The sequence below is a fragment of the Myotis myotis genome, unplaced genomic scaffold (genome assembly GCF_014108235.1).
Source record: "Myotis myotis isolate mMyoMyo1 unplaced genomic scaffold, mMyoMyo1.p scaffold_m19_p_1, whole genome shotgun sequence".
Taxonomy (NCBI): Eukaryota; Metazoa; Chordata; class Mammalia; order Chiroptera; family Vespertilionidae; genus Myotis; species Myotis myotis.
Genome location: NW_023416313.1, coordinates 179693375 through 179714235, shown reverse-complemented (window position 1 = coordinate 179714235; position 20861 = coordinate 179693375). Strand labels below are relative to the sequence as shown.

Below are 20861 nucleotides of genomic sequence, written 5' to 3'. Positions count from 1 at the left end.
TGAACGTTGAAGTTATCTGTCTCACTAGACCTCAGCTCGACGTTGGACCTGCTCCTAGCGCCTGGTCTGTCGAGTCAGCCTCCACGTTCGACCGAAAAGGGTTAAAGATAGAAGTTATGTCTACTATGCTTGTACAAAACAGGTGCTCAATGTACTTGATAGAAAAATAAATGATGACAATGAATATGTGAATTAATGTATTAATTTAAAACATCACTCTATGGGACTACCTATATTCTATAAAATATACAGAAAAAAACACTAACAAAAGGACCATGGAATTATCTAAATCTTTATAGTACTTAACAAACCTTCTCTTTGAAAATACTCAGAAGATAATACAGGTCAACTTGTCAGAAGTCCTGCAGAAAGACTGGAATGAATTGAACCAGAGAATAAGGTTGGTGGGTATACTGAGAAAGCAGATTGGTATTTAAAGCCTATTAAAGAGGCACACTTGAAAGGAGACATGTCTGGGCCCAAACTTCTCTCATTATCATTTAGAGCAAAGATCCACTAACCTGGGGAGGGGATTGGTACAGGTTCGGATTCACCAGAATTCCCAAAGGCTCTTCAGAAGATCTATCCAATTTGGTCAGTGATTGGTTCAAGGTTCCACTGGCAATGGCCTGTATTGTCTCATCTAGTCTGTGATAACAAACCAAAGGATGCAATAATTGGTAATATTCTATGTTCAGAACATACTTACTTACCACCAATAAAAAAGCCTTCTACAGTAATAAATTTTAAAATTCAAAGAGGGGTTCATAGATAACCGCCTTCCCCCACCCAAATTTCCTTCTCTTTACTCCAACAACCCTAAGGAATGAGTTAGTAAAAGCTCCAGAATGCCAAGAAAATAGGTAGGGCCCACTATAATCATTTATCTGTCTAATGAGTTTATTAAAAATTCAAGAATTAGAAAAGTTGCCTAGAAACAATCTGACCCACAGAATAGTATTCTATGGTAGCCTATTTACTCAACACATTCAATTACTCCTCTGCTCACTCAGGAGTCCCTCTCTCCATTCCTCCATGATGATATGAATTCTAGCCTTGCTTCAAGGCCCAGAAGTTCTAATGAGGCCCTCTACTGGCCCCACACAAAAGTGCTTCCTCCTTTCTCTGAAGTCCTATAGCACCTACTATTTAGTCATTGGATACATCCTATGATTGTGTTTGCTATGACTACTTGGCTCTAAACCTATGGGATAATGTTCACTGGTGGAACTAATTCTATTGGATAGTAAGAGATCATAGGTCCTGCAGGGACTGTACCTTACTCTACTCTATAGCACTACATTACTTGCTGCTTTACTCCATGTCCCTGCTGAATGTTTGACAAATGTAGGATGATAATGATTCTGAGACACACATAATGAAAAGCTTCTACCAGTAGGAAAGACTGAACCTGACCTTGAATACAACTAAAGAGTTACTTGTTAGGAACCTGTTATATGGAAGGCAACTTAAAAGGTTGTAGAAGACATGGCTCCTCCTTTCAAGAAAGCTTTGAATCTAAGTGGCAGGTTTAAGGCAGCTATAAAGATGATGAATAAAACATGAGAGGATGTAATTAATACTATGAGGCAAAATCCATTTGGTGGTTATTATCCTATCATCCCATGTGCTGTACTGAAGCAGGTTGAGAGAGAGGTAGATATTTGAAAGGCAAAAATTGGGGGAGGGATTTCCAAACCAAGGGAAAGGCAAAAACAAAGGCATGAAGCTTAAAACAAAACAAAATAGTACAAGAATTTGAAGGAAGAGGTGAGTCTAAAATAAGGCAGGGACAGTAGGATCTGAAGAAGAGAAATAGATTTAAGACATAGTACAGTGGTAAGTACTGGTATATCCAGAACTCCATAATGTATAAAAGAAATAATACAAATAGCTAATGAATACATTTTTAGAATGTTCGAAATGTGAATAAAATTCTGATGAAATGCCATTTTTCATGAGTCAGAATGGCAATTTTTAAAAAATCCTCACCTGAGATTATGTTTTTTTAATGTTTTAAGAGAGAGAGAGAAATGTGAGAAATATGGATCGGTTGCCTACCGTATGCACCCTGACTGGGGATTGAACCTGCAATCTATGTATGTGCCCTGAACAGGAATCGAACCCACAAGGTTTTAGTGTACAGGATGATGCTCCAACCAACTGAGCCACCTGGCCGGGGCAGAATGGCAAATAATTTTTTTTAATATATTTTTATTGATTTCAGAAAGGAAGAAAGAGGAAGAGCGAGATAGAAACATCAATGATGAGAAAGAATCATTGATGGGCTGCCTCCTGCACACTCCCCACTGGGGGTTGAGCCTGCAACCCAGGCATGTGCCCTTGACCAAAATCAAACCCGGGATCCTTCAGTCCGCAGGTTGCCACTATCCACTGAGCCAAACCAGGTAGGGCAAGAATGGCAAATAATTTTTAAAACTGTGAGAAGCAAATAAAGAAACTAGCATTTGATATCTGGTGTGCAGCTGATAAGTCAAAAAGTATGCACCATTTAAATTTTGAGATACTGTCCAGTTTCCCTTCTAAAAGGCTGAACCCTTTCTTATGAGATATAAAATGATTTTTATTGTAAAAGCAATCAATTTTTATTATGGAAAAACTGGAAAATACAAATTAATAGAAGGAAAAAGAATTCTTAAACCCATCACCCAGAAGTAATTTTATTTTTTTCTTTATATCTGTGTATCATATACTTAATAGATGCGAACAAATAATTATTTTGAAACTAGTGGCAGAATTTCCTTTGTTTATTTATTTATTTATTTAAATTTTGCAATATTGGGGGACCAGGCGGGCAAGTAGAATTTCCTTTGTTTAGAAAAAGTTGATCATGGAGTTGCCAGGTATGAAAGAGAAAAGCCACGGACTTGGCCTTGTGAAAAACACTTCTCTGTTCACTAATATCCATTTTTGTGTGTGTGTGTGAGAGAGCGAAAGGTATCATTTTCAAAACAAAAAAAAAAGGGCAAGATCTCTATGTGCTTTCTTTTCGTTGGAGCCAATATGCGTATCTCTTCTCAACTCTAAGTAGCCATAATGGCAATTTTCTTTCCAATAGACTTTATTTTTTAGAGCAGTTTTAGTTTCACAGCACAACTGAATGTAAGGTGTAGAGATTTCCCTTACACTCATACTCCCTTGTCCCCACACATGCAGAGCTTCCCCCATTATCAAACATCCTTCAATAAAGTGGTACATTTGTAACAATTAATCAGTCTATACCGAGACATCATTATCACCCAAAATCCATAGTGTATATTACAGTTCATTCTTGATATTGAGGCTGTACCACTTTATTTATTTTATTTATTTTGGGGGGGATCCTATGCTCCTCCTTCTGTGCAGTTGTATGTGTGATTTTACACACACACAGTTCAGAATTAGAGAAAGCCCCTTTACTGTGTAGTTCACACTGGTCTGTTCATGCTCATGTGAACAAAGGGGACAGTAGGCACCGCAAAGTCTAGTCCTGCTTGTGTTTGTACCTGTTTATCTCCTAAAAAGGCAACTAATTGTATGGTATATGATTGCCTGATCACTAAGCTTTACACCTGAAAGAGGCTGTACCATTTTAATACTCCCATCCACAGTGAAAGAGCACACCTATTTTCTACCTATTTTCTTACACTCACAAATTATGCAATATTATATATATTTTATTTCAACCAATTTAATGGTACATATGTTTAAAAATATGTCCTTCTTTATTTTGGTTAATCCTCACTGAAGATATTTTTCCATTGATTTTTTTTTAGAGAGAGTGGAAGGGAGGGGGAGAGACAGAAACATCAATGTGAGAGAGACACATCGATTGGTTGCCTCTTACATGCACCCCAACCAGGGCTGGGGATCGAGCCTGCAACTGAGGTACATGGCCTTGATCGGAATCAAACCTGGAACCCTTCAGTCTGTGGGCCAAGGCTCTATTCACTGAACCAAACCAGCTATGGCTAAAAATTTGCATTTCTTTGATAACAAGTTGAGTATTTTTTCAAACATTTAATGACTATTTTTATTTCTTCACCTGTAAACTGTCTATTCTTAGCCTTTGCCCATTTTTCTACTGGATTTTTAAAAATACATTTTTATTGATTTTTAGAGAGAGAGGGAGAGGGAGAGGGAGAGGGTGAGAAACATCGGTGTGAGAGAGTAACATGGATGTGCTGTCTCCTGCACACACCCTACCAAGGATGGAGCACACAACTGGGTATATACACTTGACCAGGAATCAAACCGGCAACCTCCTGGTGCACCGGATGATGCCCAACCAACTGAGCCACAGTGACCAGGATGTGGTCTTTTTCTCTTAATTTGCAGAAGGCCTATTTATATATTACTAGAGGCCCGGTGCACAAATTCATGCACAGGTGGGGTCAGCCGGCCAGTCCTGATGGGGGCTGATTGGGGGGGGGGATTTGGGGCGGGGCTGGCGGGGGGGGCCACAGGAGGGTGGCTGGCCGGCCCCGCCCCCAATCCTGCTGGGGCTGGCTGTGGGGTGGGGCCACACACACACACCCCCGCTTGGGCCAGTTGGCCAGCTGCAGTGTGCGTCATAGAGACCAGTTGTTCCAGTCACTTGGCTTTTATATATAGAGATGGACGTTAGTCTTGGTTAAATGTTGAAAATATTTCCTCTAAGTTTGTTATTTTTTTACTTTATTTTAAATATATTTTATGTCTTTTGACTTCTGGGTTTTGGATCCTACTTAGAGATTTATCACACCAAAACAATAACCATATCCTCCTATATGTCTATATTTGTTTCTAATTCTTTTATTTCTTTTACATTTAACTCGTTAGTCAAAACTATCACAGAAGATTTTTTTTTAACCCTTTTCGGTCCAACCTCGAGGCTGCCTCGACAGACCAGGCGCTAGGAGCAGGTCCAACGTCGAGCAATAAGAACATTAAAAAGTTCAACATTCAATCCCGTCAATTAATTTGGACCAGACTGTTTGAATTCCAAAAATAAAATTGGACCGCAAAGGGTTAAAGGTCACGAGTTATCTTTTTTAAAAATATTTTTATTGATTTCAGAGAAGGGAAAGGGAGAGAGAGATAGAGATAGAAACATCAATGATGAGAGAGAATCATCGATCAGCTGCCTCCTGCAAGCTCCCCACTAGGGATTGAGCCTGCAACCCAGGCATGTGCCCTTGACCAGTATCAAACCCAGGACCATTCAGTCTGCAGGCCAATGCTCTATCCATTGAGCCAAACCAGCTAGGGCCACAGAATGATTTGAGGTAGAGATCTACTATAGATATTTTCTAAGCTGGTGGCCAATCATCCCATCATATATTAAATCCTTTCCTTACTATTTAGAAATATTACCTTTATCAAATATTAAATTTACACACATATAAACACACACCCATGCACACATACACATACAATACAGACACACAGGTTTCCTTCTGGAGTCTATTAATTCATTACTTATTCCTGTGCCCAAACTGTATCTAATTTTTTTAAAGTTTTTTTTTTTTAATAAAACTACTGTAATTATCTAGTAGGACAAGTTTCCCTCCCTGTTCATTTTCAAAATTTTCTTAGCTACTCTTACATGTTTCTATTCCAAATGAATATATTATTTTTTTAAGTCAACAAAAATAACAGATCCATTAGATGGGGTAAATCTTTTACAATCAAACCATCCCCTTCTTTCAGACCTTTTCTGCTGCTACCCACTTACTTGCTATGATACTCGGCTAGTGGATTTTCATCTTCCACGATCTTCCTGCCTGCAAAGTCAATGGTGATCTTCTTAGAAAGCCGAGAGGCATGTCGAAATTCTCTCAGCTCCTCCTCTCGCTTCTGCAAAGTTTCCCGCTCAATTTTGGATAACCACTGGTTAGAATCACTGGCAAAGTAATCTGATTCATCATCAATTACTTGGGTCCTTCGAATACTAAGAAAAAGAAAAACAACAACAACACATGGCAATTAGGTCACCTATTAACAAATAGGAACTTGATTACTGGGAAACTGCTTCAAGGTAGCTAACTCTTATGCTGTCCTCAAGGTTATTATCTCAAATATGGAGGTCCAAGAATGTTCTAAAACTAGGTCAAGCTCTGCCTGGTTCCTAGCTTCTGCATATTAATTATCTCCATTGCAAGCTCAGCTCAGCTCAGCTCCTAAAACTAATCTCATCGTCAGCCAGGAAAAGACACTGCACCATAATCCACTGTCCTTCTAGCTTCCTTAATATAGTACTCTAGTCCTCATCTTCTGAAATCTGGGCTTCTGCCTGGTTTTGCTGCAGCTGAGTTCATGTCTTGGCAACTTACTTATTTAATATGATAGTCCCTCTATAACTGGGACTTAGTCTATTCTTGTTAGGCCCAACTGCTACCCTTTCCCTTAGAAACTGGTGTTCTAATCTGGACTCTTCAGTCTGTGGCTTATTCTTAGGACACTTACTCTCTACTACTATATGTCAGAGCCCCTTCCCCAAATCTCCAGTCCTTTACTAATACAGTGGCCAAGTTCTGAATATGATAATCAGGCCTCTTTCTAACAAAGAAACTGAGAACTAGAAGAAATCTTGATGATCCACTCTCTCATTCCACAGATAATAAACCCAGGGCTCACAGAAGTTAAGTAATACTCTAAAATAACAAATCGCCCTAGCCGGTTTGGCACTGTGGACAGAGCATCAGCCTGTGGACTGAACGGTCCCGGGTTCAATTCTGATCAAGGGCATGTACCTAGGTTGCAGGCTCCTCCCCTGCCCAGGCCCTGGTCAGGGCGCGTGCAGGAGGCAACCAATGGATATGTTTCTCTCACATCAATATTTCTCTCTGTCTTTCCCTCTCTCTTCCACTCTCTCTAAAAATCAATGGAAAAATATCCTCAGGTGAGGATTAAAAAATAATAATAAAATGACAACTCAACTGGATTTGTGCATAATTACAAATTTGTAATATACATAGTTATAGGGAAACACTCAAATCATATTCATATAGTGATTTCAATTACTCAAGATTCAGCTGGAATTATAAAAGTTTTAAGGTAGACAGAGTGGGAAGCTTAAGAGGGCTCAGGAGAAAATTGGTCCTATATATGAACCTGAATAATGCAAGTGGTACCCTTGAACAAATCAGCAAAAGAGCAACATCAATAGAGAGAGACACTTTTCCAGTTTTTACTTATCAAGAGATGCACTCCATTTCTAATTCTATTTCTAAGGTAAAGTTTTATTGAGTAGGTCTAAAAGTAATATTTAAAGGATTAAGAGTAAATATGGAGCCCTAACTGGTTTGGCTCAGTGGATAGAGCGTCAGCCTGCGGACTCAGGGGTCCCAGGTTCGATTCTGGTTAGGGACATGTACCTTGGTTGCGGGCACGTCCCCAGTGGGGCATGTGCAGGAGGCAGCTGATAGATATCTCTCTTTCATCGATGTTTCTAACTCTCTATCCCTCTCCCTTCCTCTCTGTAAAAAATCAATAAAAATATATATTTAAAAAGAGTAAAAATGGAATTACAAACCTGGTAATAGGCTTAAGAAATAGTTTTAAAAGTTATATCTCATGTATTCATAGCAAACAGTTTGGTATTAGAAGGGCCAAAGGATTAAAAACACACATATAGCCCTAGCCGGCTTGGCTCAGTTGATAGAGCGTTGGCCTGCGGACTGAGGAGTCCCGGGTTTAATTCCGGTCAAGGGCATATGCCTGGGTTGCTGGCTCCCTCTTCCTTCCTCTCTGAAATCAATAAAAACATATTAAAAAAAATAAAAATACACATACACAAAGAATTGTAATGCCAGGGATAGACTACCAGGTCATTTACAGTAAATAAGAGATTTGGGGTCTAAGAACCCTCACGTGGCCATTTGAGAAGTGAGCATTTATGTCCTATTTAATTTCTTTTCTTTTTACCATTAACTGATTTTCAACATATGTATTTGGTCCCAAAGAAGAAGATGAAAGAGAAAGAAATAGAAAATAGAACTAGCAAATTCTGTCTCTTAAAAAAAAGTCAGCCCTAACCGGTTTGGCTCAGTGGATAGAGCATCAGCCTGCAGACTGAAGGGTCCCAGGTTCAATTCCAGTCAAGGGCATGTACCTAGGTTGTGGGCACATCCCCAGTAGGGGGTGTGCAGGAGGCAGCTGATGGATGTTTCTCTCTCATCAATGTTTCTAACTCTCTATCCCTCTCCCCTTCCTTTTTGTAAAAAATCAATAAAATATATTTAAAAAAATAAAGATAGAAAAGTCAGTGGGCTAAATGACAAAAACATAGGAATGTAAAAGCCAATTGAGAAACATTTTAATATATTAATCATTAAATTAGAAAACAAATTTCGTGTCAATGATATGGCGTTACCTACACTCGCCCAGAGGCAACGTCTCATAGATATTCCACAGCCCAACACAACAGTTTGCACTCTAATATATATGATGACTGAATGTCTGTAAGTGAAACATGTGGGGAATTATTCAACCCAAAGAAACTTTCCGGATGTATACTAGCATGTATTAAAAATAAAAAATTGTTTCTCAGTAGGATCCTCTTGGTGGGATATATTTTAAAAAACTTTATTCAAACATCGATTTAAAAAATACATATAGGCCTCCTATGTAGACTATCCAAGCTGTTCTTTCCCTGTAATCTTTTTCATACTCCACCCCTAAGAATGTATCAAGTGCCAAAATAATTTCTAATGGGCAGAATCTGTGGACTAGTCTACTTCTTAGCACTTATTCTAATCATATCATACCTAGTTCTATCAAACTCTAACAGTTTGTCTTTATGCTTGATAGCCTTCTCCAGACCAGACTTAAATCGCAACTCTTGATGAGGAAGAAGGTCCTTGGTAGAGATGTCCACTTTTCCAGAATTCTCCGTCCCTAAAATTCAATAAGAAAATCAAATGGTGTCAGCTTATAATACAAATTAGTTGTATCACTGTGCAGCGAAAAATAAAATCAGAAGATCTGGCTTTGCCCTGATGACTGACAGCTTTCATTTCAATGGAAAACAAGTACACAGGCAGTGCTTAGCACATAGTAGGTTCTCAATATATATTAAGGTCCATTTCTTCCCTTATAGAAATTTGGATCACCAAGGGGTACCAAACTGTTTAACAACACAATATTAAATGCTTTAAAAATGAAAAACTGTATTAAGTAGGACTGAATATCACCATTAAACATACTTTTATATTTTATTCTTTTTAATATATTTTATTGATTTTTTACAGAGAGGAAGGGAGAGAGATAGAGAGTTAGAAACATCAATAACAGAGAAACATCAATCAGCTGCCTCCCTGCACACTCCCTACTGGGGATGTGCCCGCAACCAACGTACATGCCCTTGACTGGAACTGAACCCGGGACCCTCGAGTCCGCAGGCCGACACTCTATCCACTGAGCCAAATCGGTCAGGGCCATACTTTTATATTTTAAAACTAAAAACTAAATAATGGAAGAAATAGCCTGGCTGGTGTGGCCCAGTGGTTGAGCATTGACCTGTGAACTCGGAGGTCATGATTCAATTCCTGGTCAGGGGACATGGCTAGGTTGCAAGCTTGATCCCCAGTAGGCGGCATGCAGGAGACAGCTGATCAATGATTCTCTCTCATCGTTGATGTTTCTATCTCTCTCTCCCTCTCCCTTCCTCTCTGAAATCAATAAAATTTTTAAAAATAAATAAATAATGGAAGAAACAGGAGAAATTGCAAAAAGAAAATAGAAATAATGAGAACTTATTAGATACTAAGGCACTTAATATACATTATTTAATACTCATAATAACCTTGTCAGAAAGTTTGTATTATCTGTTTTACAGATAAACAAAGTTCAGAAATAATAAAATCACTGAGTTCACTCAGAGATTAGAAAGTAAAAATAAAATTTAAACTTAGGTCTAATTAAATAAAGCCCACATTCATTCCTTGGCCTCGTGTTATCTACTTCATGACAGCATACTATAAATCTACAACTCCCAGAAAAAGAGCCATAAATTATGACAAAACCAAGATCTAAAAGTTGTTACGAAAACAACTAGGCTATAATGAAGGCTGACCTTTCTCTTTATCTCAAAATCCTATTAAATCTTTCTTTTAAAATTTAAAAACAGCCCTGGCCGGTGTGGCTCAGGTGGTTAGAGTGTTGCCCCATGCACCAAAGGGTCATGAGTCTATTATGGGTCAGGGTACATACACAGGTTGTGGGTTTGATCCTGGTTGAGGTGCCTATGAAAGGCAACTGATTGATGTTTCTCTCTCTTTCTCCTTCTCTCTCCCTTCCTCTCTCTCTGGAATCAATGAAAAAACTCACATCCTCGGATGAGGAAAAAAAATTAGCCCGGCCAGCTTGGCTCAATGGTTGAGCATCTACCTATGAACCAGGAAGTCACAATTCGATTCCTGGTCAAGGCACATGCCTGGGTTGCAGGCTCAATCCCCAGTGTGGGGCATGCAGGAGGCAGTCCATCAGTGATTCTCTCTCATCACTGATGTTTCTATCTCTTTCCCCTTAAACCTTCCTCTCAGAAATCAATAAAAATATATGTTTTAAACAAACATACAGACACAAAAAAAGACAGCCAGAGAGATTGACTGATTCTTATATTCTGAATATAAAAAAAGCACTTAGCCCTGACCGGTTTGGCTCAGTGGATAGAGCGTCAGCCTGCGGACTCAAGGGTCCCAGGTTCGAATCCGGTCAAAGGCATGTACCTTGGTTGCAGGCACATCCCCAGTAGGGAGTGTGCAGGAGGCAGCTGAAAAAGCACTTAGAACTATCGTTTCTCATAATAATGACTTTAAAGAAATCCTAATTAAAAAAATATTGAGGGGACTTCCAGACAAGATGGTCATGTAGATAAATGCAACATGAAAATCCTCCCACACCATGTCAAAATTACAACTAAACTTACAAAACAAGCATCATTCTGAACAGCCTGAAATCTAGCTGAATGTTAGTTCTACAATTAGAGATTTACAGAATAAGCCACATTGAGACTATAGGAGGGGCAGAAACACAAAACAGGCAGGTCCCACAGCCACGTGAGCCAGAGAAAAATTGAAAGGAGTCCTGGTGGGTGCTCAGTGGTTAGAGCATCAGCCAGTGTACTAAAGGGTTGCAGCGTTAATTCTGGTCAAGGGCACATACCTCAGTTGGCGAGCTTGACTACCTCCCCCAAGAGGGAGTGTGCAGTAGGCAACCAATCAATGTTTCTCTTTCTCCATCCCTTCCACTCTCTTTATAAGTCAGTGGAAAGAATGCCCTCAGGTAAGGATAAACAAAAATAAATAAATAAATAAAATGATAATTTACTCTGGATGTTATAATTTTTTAAAATGGAAGAAATACCTTAGCTGAGGAGGACTTTCTGAAGAACGAGGGGTTCCAGCCCATACCAGGCCCCCAGTGTTCAGGTTCCAGTACCAGAAAGAGAAGTCCCCATAACTTCTGGCTGTAAAAACCAGCGGGGAGTGTGGCTGAGTGAGAGGCTGTTGAAGTCCCAGGCAGTTCTTAAAGGACCCATGCATGAACCTACTAGGACTCACTTCCTCTGAGATCCAGTGCAGGGCAGCAACTTGAAAGGCATCAGAAACATAAGGGGAGGAATTGAATTGTCTGACATCAGGGGGAAAACTGGCAGAGGACAGCTCTTTACTAGATAAAAGTGCTGACAGAGATCATTGTTCTTTTTCTGAGACCCTCCTCCCCAACAGAGCCAGCAGGCACCACATCTGACTCTGCATCAACCTGGTTCACAGTGTTCACCCCACCCAGGTGATTCCCTGACACCCTGCCCCACCCAACTTGTAGGCCCACCCAAGCTGTTTCCAGTGGCTTTTCTATACAAACTGCCTGTTTTAGCTCCTGTTGCAGACTTTCCTAAAATCTCTTAAAAGTTCAAAAATTACAAACAAGCAGCATCCGGTCTTGGCATGCCCCATATCTCTTGCTAAGTGGGCCCAAGCCTGGTATGGGCAGCAGCTAGCCTTGGTTTGCAGCTTAGCCTCTCGCGGGCACCTCCAAGATCAGCATAAGTAGCAGCCATCTGCAGATCACTCAGTAGCTCCTGCTGGATGCCCCAGGCAGAGCATAGGCAGCCGCTGACTTTGCACCTCGTAAGAGGCCCCAGAGCCAGTGTACTCAGTGAACAGCTTCAGACCATGCCAGATTACAACCCTACCACATCCAGGAGTGACAAATTCAAGGGGCAAACTTGGTGGGCATCAAAGCCCTACTGAAGCAAATATTGCTGGGTAGGAGGATCAGCTCCAGCACAGCAGCTCCTCTGCTGTAATCAGTTGATTATTGCATCCTGGGGGAGGTGGGTGTCAATCCCTCCCAGTACTGCCAATAGCAATCAAAACTCAACTACAACAGGACACTGCACACAGCCCATACAGAGGTGTAACTAGAGTGCCCAGCTTGGGAGACTGGGGAGGCTATGTTATTAGGCCCTAAAGGACACCTAGTACACAAGACCACTATACCAGGTCTGGGAGAGGTAGCAGCTCTACCTAATACATAGCAACACACTTAGGGAAGCAGCCAAAATGCAGAGAAAAAGAAACAGATTCCAAATGAAAGAAGAGAAGAAATCTCCAGAAAAAGAACTAAATGAAATGGAGGCAAGCAAACTACCAGATACAGAGTTCAAAACAATGGCTATAAGGATGCTCAAGAAACTTAGTGAGAATTCAACAGCATGAAAAAGAACACAGAAACCATAAAAAAAAAACTGTCTGAAATGAAGGAAACAATAACTGAAATTAAGAATAAGTTACAGAGGCCCTAACCGGTGTGGCTCAGTGGATAGAGTGTCGGCCTGCGGACTGAAAGGTCCCAGGTTCGATTCCAGTCAAGGGCATGTCCCTGGGTTGCGGGCACATCCCCAGTAGGGGGTGTGCAGGAGGCAGCTGATCGATGTTTCTCTCTCATCGATGTTTCTAACTCTCTATCCCTCTCCCTTCCTCTCTGTAAAAAAAATCAATAAAATATTTCAAAAAAAAAAAAAAAAGAATAAGTTACAGAGAATCAACAGTAATAGATCAAACCAAGAATCAAATCAGCAATTTGGAATATAAGGAAGCAAAAAAACTCAATCAGAGAACCAAGATGGCAGCCTAGGTAAACACTTGTACTCACTGCCTCCCACAACTAAAATATAGAACCATTATCCAGAACTGCCTGAAAGCTGGCTGAATGGAAGTCACATTGAGACTGGTAGGAGGGCCGGAGGCATGGAATGAGCCTGACCTGCACTCATGTGTTACGCTTTTTTTTTTTTTTTAAATATCTTTTATTGATTTTTTACAGAAAGGAAGAGAGAGAGATAGAGAGTTAGAAACATCGATGAAAGGAAACATCGATCAGCTGCCTCCTGCACACTCCCCACTGGAAACGTGCCCGCAACCAAGGTACATGCCCTTGACCGGAATCGAACCTGGAACCCTTCAGTCCGCAGGCCAACGCTCTATCCACTGAGCCAAACCGGTTACAGTGTGTGACGCTTTTTTAATTGGGAGGGAGGCTGTCTCTGTGGAGCCTACCCCCCTCCGTGAGAAGCAAGAAGTCCCAGCCCCACACCAGACCCCCAGCCCAGGCTCTCAGAGCTGGGAAAATAAGTTCCTATAATTAAGTGCTGTAAAAACCAGCAGGGATTGGGGCTCAGTGGTACGGAGGCTGATGGAAACCCACCTGTTCCTCTTAAAGGGCTGGTGCAGGAAGGAACTTACAAAGTCCTGCTTACTCTGAGCTCCAGCACCAAGGCAAGGCCCTAGGTGACACAGGCACATACAAGGAGGAAGTGAATTATCTGCCAATGGGGCAGGAACTCAGGGACAGCTTTCTTCCAGACGGAGGTATTCACAGGGATCATTGTTCTTATGCTGGGACACCCCCCCCCAGTTGCAGGGCTGACTGGCAGCCATTTCTGTTTGTCCCACCATGGTAATTCCCTGAGACCCCACCCCATCCAATTTGCAGCCCCACCCAACCTGTGCAGCAGCTTTTGCATATGAATGGCTTGTCCTTGCCCAGGCTTCAGACTTTGCTAAAATCTCTCAAACTGCAACCAGATCACGGAGCCCCAAACCTATTAATAAAATGCCCAAGACCCGTCACTAGCATCAGCCTGCCTTGCTTTACATTTGTGCCTTGCCTGGGCACTTCCAAACCCAATACAAATAGGAGGAATCTGCAGATCTCTCTGTAGCTCCTGCTGGGTGACCCCAGGCAGTGGCTGACTTTGCACCTCCCTGGAGGCCCAACAGCCAGTGCACCCAGAGGACAGCATCAGACCATACTAGATTACAACTCTACACATCCATAAGCAACACACTCAAGGGGCAGACCCAGTGAGCACCAAAACCCCACTGAAGCAAGTCCTGCTCCATCAGGGTGTCTCTTGCATAGCAGCTTTCCCACTGTAGTCACAGCTGGTCCTCACAGGCAATTGGCCTGGAAGTCAATTCCTCCCAGTGACACCAATAGCAATCAAGTCTCAACTATAACAAGACTGTGCACACAACCCATAAAGGGGCTTACCTAGAGTGCTCAACTTAGGTGAGTGGGGAGGCTAAGCCACTGGGCCCTATAGGACACCTATCAACAAAATTCCCAAGACCTGCACTAGTATCAGCCTGCCTTGCTTTACAGCTGGGCCTTGCCTAGGCACTTTCAAACTACACAGGCCACTCTACCAACTCAAGGAGACATAGCAGCTCTACCCAGGCCACTCTACCAACTCAAGGAGACATAGCAGCTCCACCCAATACACAGAAACAAACACAGGGAAGCAGCCAAATGTGGAGACAAAGAAACATGTCACAAATTAAAGAAATGGAAGAAAGCAAACTATTGAATATAGAGTTGAAAACCATGGTTATAAGGTTACGCAATAATCTTAATGAGAGCTTCAAGGGATTTAGTGAGACTTTTAAGGATCTTAGAATGCCAAAAAAAATGGAAAAGGACCAGTCAGAAATTAAGCATACACTGAGTGAAATAAAGAATAATCTACAGGGATGTAACAGTAGAGTAGAGGGTTCTAAGAACTAAATCAATGATTTGAACTATGAGGAAGGAAAAAACACCCAACCAGAAGAGAAAAAAGAAAAAATAATCCCAAAATATGAAGATAGTGTAAGAAGCCTCTGGGACAATTTCAAATGTACCAACATTCGTATCATGGGGGTGCCAGAAGAAGAGAGAGAGCAAGATACTAAAAACCTATTTGAAGAAATAATGACAGAAAACTTTCCCTACCTGCTAAAAGAAATAGACTTACAAGTCCAGGAAGCGCAGAGAGTCCCAAACAAGAGGAACCCAAAGAGGACCACACCAAGACACATCATAATTAAAATTCCAAGGGCTAAAGACAAAGAACCTTAAAAGCAGCAAGAGAGAAGTAGTTTAGTTACCTACAAGGGAGCACCCATATGCCTGTCAGCTGATTTCTCAACAGGAACTATGCTGGCCAGAAGGGAGTGGCAAGAAATATTCAAAGTGATGAATAACAAGGACCTACAACCAAGATTATTCTACCCAGCAAAACTATCATTTAGAATTGAAGGTCAGATAAAGAGCTTCACAGACAAGAAGAAGCTTAAGAAGTTCATCACCACCAAACCAGTATTACATAAAATGTTGAAGGATATTCTCTAAGAAAAGGAAGAGGAAGAAAAAGATAAAAAATATGAACAATAAAAAGGCAATAAATACATATCAACAACTGAATCTAAAAATTAAAAATAAATGAATAAGAAATCTAATGAACAGAATTAACTTGTGAATAAAATAGAATCACAGTCATGGAATTGGAACATATGGACGATTCTCAGAGGGGAGGGGGCAGGAAGAGATTAAACAAAGATCTTATATGCATATTAGAAGCAGATTTGTGCACTGGTGAGGTCCTTCACCCTGGCCTATGCCCTCTCGCAATCTGGGACCCCTCGGGGGATGTTGGACTGCTGGTTTTGGCCTGATCCCCACAGGCCAGGCCGAGGGACCCCACCAGTGCAAGAATCCATGCACTGGGCCTCTAGTATGCATATAAGATCTTTGGTTAATCTCTTCCCGCCCTTCCCCTACCCTCCTTCCCTCTGAGATTCATCAGTCTGTTCCATGTTTCCATGCCTGTGGTTTCCACTCTTGCATTGACCATCTGCCCCCTGATGGTCAGTGTGCATCATAGCTACCAGACAGTTGGTCCATCGCTTAGACTTTTATATATATAGATATGCATTACCTATGGACATAAACAATAGGACGGTGAAGGCCTGGGGCAGGAACCAGGTGGAGGGGGGCAATGGGGAGAAAAAGAGGAACATCTGTAATACTCTCAACAATAAAGATGCAAAAAATAATAATAAATTAACATGTTAAGCGCCACGTCAGTCACCAGTGACTGACACTATACTTTCCATCGGACCGGTCAGTCACTGGTGTTGCCAGCATATCCGTGAAATCTGATATCGCAGGCTAAACAGGAAGGAAGACAAAACAGGCTTGGCGCTTAACGTATTAATTAATAAATAAATAAAAAGGAAAAAACACACAAAATAATCAGAGCAGCAAAAAGAGCCCGGCTGGTCTGGCTCAGTGGTTGAGCATTGACCTATAAATCAGGAGGTCATGGTTTGATTCCCAGTAGGGGCACATGCCCAGATTGCAGGCTCGGTCCCTGAATGGGGGACATGTAGGAGGCATTCGATCGATGATTCTCTCTCATCACTGATGTTTTTCTCTCTCTCTATCCCTTCCTCTCAGAAATCAATAAAAATATTTTTTTAAAGAAAAAGGAATATGAAGAAATGAGGATAGTGTAAGGAGCTTCTGGGACAACTTCAAGCATAAGCTTCGTATCATGGGGTGCCAGAAGGAGAAGAGAGAAAAAAATATTGAAAACCTATTTGAAAAAGAAATGACAGAAAACTTCCCTAACCTGGTGAAGAAAATAGATATACAAGTCTAGGAAGCACAGATAGTCCCAAACAAGTTGAGTCTAAAGAGGCCCTACACCAAGACAGAGCATAATTAAAAGGCAAAACAAAGACAGAATCTTAAAAGCAGAAAGAAAAAAAGAGTTTGTTACCAGTGAGGGAGCTCCCCTAGGCTATAAGGGGTTAGCAAGAAATATTCAAAGTGATGAAAAGCAAGAACCTACAACCAAGATTAGTTTATCCAGCAAAGCTATCATTTAGAACCAAAAGGACAGATGAAGACCTTCCCAGATAAGAAAAAACTAAAGGAACATCTGTAATACTCTCACCACCAAACCAATATTATATGAAGTGTTAAAGCAGTGGTTCTCAATCTGGGGGTCGAACAACCCTTTCACAGGGATCGCCTAAGACCATCAGAAAACACATATATAATTACGTATTGTTTTTGTGATTAATCACACTTTGACGGGTGCCAGATGGGAGAGGGTTTGAGATATTAGGCAAAAAAGGTGAAGGGATTAAGAAGTACAAATTGGTTGTAACAGAATAGTCATGAGTCTGTTCTGCAATTTAGTTGTTGTAATGTGGTTGTGGGAGGAGGTGAGTACTGCATTTACCTATACCTCCATCTTGACTAGAAATCTCCTCACTTTATTAGAATTCTTCTATGAGAAAGAGCTGTCCCTTCTCCCCCATTTAGTTAATTCAGGATATATTTTACTCATCGGGTTATAAACCATTATTATTTGTTTTTTTGCTCAATGTTATGTGGTTTTAATAATAATTTTTTAAAAAATAAATGCTTATAGAATAAATGAGTGAATAAACTGCATCTTACATACCAGGATATGAGAAAGAGAAATAAATACAGATACAACAAAATATATCCATCACCACAGTAATCCAATCAAAAGATTACTGCCTACCTGACATTAGCTTCTTGAGCAATTTCTGGCTCTTGTTTGAGTCACGCTGTAAAATATCCTGTTCTTCACGAGTACATACCTATATAGTAATAAAAGTCACATGATCCCATAGTTATTTATGTTGTTTGCTTGATATACCTACAAAGTAACTTAAATTACACATTAGCTATGGCAATAAAAAAAAAAATGAGACTGTTGGTGCTTTTTTATTCTGACAAACATACCAAAAAATATATATTCAAATGAGTTTTGCCCTACTCTTTCTATAGCTCCCTTCTTTCATGAACCATACAAAAAACTGATCTCACTGCAAGTGACCCTAAATGGTTTGATAATTTTAAAAAAATACACACACACACACACACACACACACACACACACACACACGTATATAAAACCTATTTTCAAAGGAGAAAGATTTGCCATCAAGAATATTGGAAAAAATATTCAATACTTACTTTTTATTTTTTTATTTATTTTTTTTTTATATATTTTATTGATTTTTTTACAGAGAGGAAGGGAGAGGGATAGAGAGTCAGAAACATCGATGAGAGAGAAAGATCGATCACCTGCCTCCTGCACACCCCCCAAATGTGCCCGCAACCAAGGCACATGCCCTTGACCGGAATCGAACCTGGGACCCTTCAGTCTGCAGGCCAACGCTCTATCCACTGAGCCAAAACGGTCAGGGCCAATACTTTCTTTTTAAAAAAGCTTTCCAGCTCTAGTCATGAAATCCAAGTCTTACAGGAGAAATTATAAGCAGATATCTTATTAGAAAGAAGCAAAGAAAAAAGTAAATTACAAAATCACCAGTGAAATCTAGCCTAGCTTTTATACTATATATATATATATATACACACATATATATGTATGTATATATGTATATATGTATATACATATATTACTTCTTTGCCTTTGAACATTATAAAATAATGAATATATTAAGCAAAAAAAAAAGTTTTGTTATTATAACATCACTGAAATTTTAAAAAGGGAGGCAAAGAAGGGGTTACTTAAAAACAATTTCATACTAAGCTTATAAAGCTACATGGCTTCAAGGCCAATCTGTTTTACATTACTCTGTTTCTTGAACTGTTGTATCTCCAAGGGATCTAACAGAAAATGCTGTACTTCCTAGTAATTGCCGTGGTGGCACACAGAGTTTCTGCCAGCATCTATAGGTTGTTTCTCTAGAGAAAGCTTCATATGGGAAGATATTTTTTGCCATTTTCTGAACATTTCTGATGGTAGACATTACATTTATCAGGTCATCAATTTTCTGTCAGTTTGTTCTCTGAGTATACCGAAAACTTAAGGGCTCTGAACAAAGGAATTCAAAGAAGGTAAAACAAAGCAATCCTATATAATAAAAGGCTAATATGCAAATTGTCCCCTTGGGAGTTCGGCTGACTGGGAGTTCGACTGCTGGCTATGATGTGTGCTGACCACCAGGGGGCGGCGCGGAACGAAGGAAGGCCTAGATTGGCCCTGATGGCCAGCTAGTGCTAGGGACCCTACCCGTGCATGAATTTCATGCACTGGGCCTCTAGTATAAAATAGGTGCCTTCAACAACACCATATGTCATTGCTTCGGCCAGCCAGCTCAACTGGCAAAATAAGCTTTATTTTTTTTGGCTTTTTTTAAATTCTCACCCAAGGTTATGTTCTACTGATTTCGGAGAAAAGAGAAGTAAGAGGAGGGGAGGGAGGGAGAAGGAGAGAGAAAGAGATGGTGGGGGCGTGGAGAGAAGGAAACAGATTTATGAGAGAAATATTGATCAACTACCCACCCACCCCTAAACACACACGCAAGCCCCCCCACACCTGGATCAAACCCACAACCCAGGTGTGTGCCCTGACTGGGAATCAAACTAGCAATCTGTCGGTGCATGGGGAGATGCTCCACCCGAGTCACAATGGTCAGGGCTGACATAGTTAAGGTTTTTAGACAACTCATTAGGGTGTTTGTAAGAGAGTCATAACTGCTACACTCTTGGGATCATTCTCTCAGACAATACAGAGCTATAAAGAGGAGTTGTCCTGGAAACAAAACCTTTAATGACCCAAAGATTGTGTCACAATGGTTCTGTTTCTTGGGGATGTGAACCACATCTGAAAACTTTGACAAACATTTTTTACATTTTAGGCCCTAAAGTTTTCTTGAAGTTAATCTGACACAAGACTTCGGTCTTTTAACAATATCCTCAAAACTCTTTTCACTAATAGGCCTTGTTACTAGGATAAAACGTTGTTAAAAAATTCCTGCTACTACAGTTTACTGGACATCACAGGGAAGAAATTTCTATGAAAAAGAGAGTACTAGGGATGTGAATGTCCCTATTTATTAAACCAAAACACAGTAGTAAAATAAAATAGAAAAGAAACAATTACCAGAGTACCACAGAATAAGCAAGGGCCAGAACCTTCTTGTTCACAGACTATACGCCCGCAGATCAAACAGTTATTGATCAGCTTGTGCTTCTGGCCCAGGCAATCACAAGGGTGGCGACCTGGGATCAGGACTGCAAGCTTGTCTTGTCCCTCTTTTGTGTATAAACTGACAAACTTTGTCTTCTTCTTTAAGGAATTGTTGTTCTCTTGTGCCTAATTGTACAAAAATTAGAAATAACATCAAAAAATGAATGACAATGAAAACAGTCAAGGAGAGAGAACTTCAGTTCTGTTCAATAACAGCTTACTCACTACTGAGAAGCCAGGAAAGAAGGAAGGGAATGGGAGAAATACAAATTAATTATAATCAAGGGTCTAGGGCAGTGGTCGGCAAACTCATTAGTCAACAGAGCCAAATATCAACAGTACAACGATTGAAATTTCCTTTGAGAGCCAAATTTTTTAAACTTCAATTATATAGGTAGGTACATTGTTATTAACTTAATTAGGGTACTCCTAAGGCTTAGGAAGAGCCACATTCAAGGGGCCAAAGAGCTGCATGTGGCTCGCGAGCCGCAGTTTGCTGACCACAGGT

At 40.5% G+C, this 20861-nt stretch overlaps 1 protein-coding gene across 3 annotated transcripts in view; it reads right to left on the bottom strand.

The window, feature by feature from the left end:
• Positions 1-20861, bottom strand: part of TRIP4 (thyroid hormone receptor interactor 4) — a 66591-nt gene that overhangs the window by 32772 nt on the left and 12958 nt on the right. For all 3 annotated transcript variants that reach the window (XM_036304414.1, XM_036304432.1, XM_036304425.1), the window contains exons 4-8: positions 20267-20479; positions 17873-17951; positions 8751-8880; positions 5717-5932; positions 522-648 (exon numbers count right to left, since the gene is read on the bottom strand). In XM_036304414.1, coding sequence (XP_036160307.1) covers positions 522-648; positions 5717-5932; positions 8751-8880; positions 17873-17951; positions 20267-20479 — 765 coding nt within the window. The remainder of the gene's footprint in view (positions 1-521; positions 649-5716; positions 5933-8750; positions 8881-17872; positions 17952-20266; positions 20480-20861) is intronic.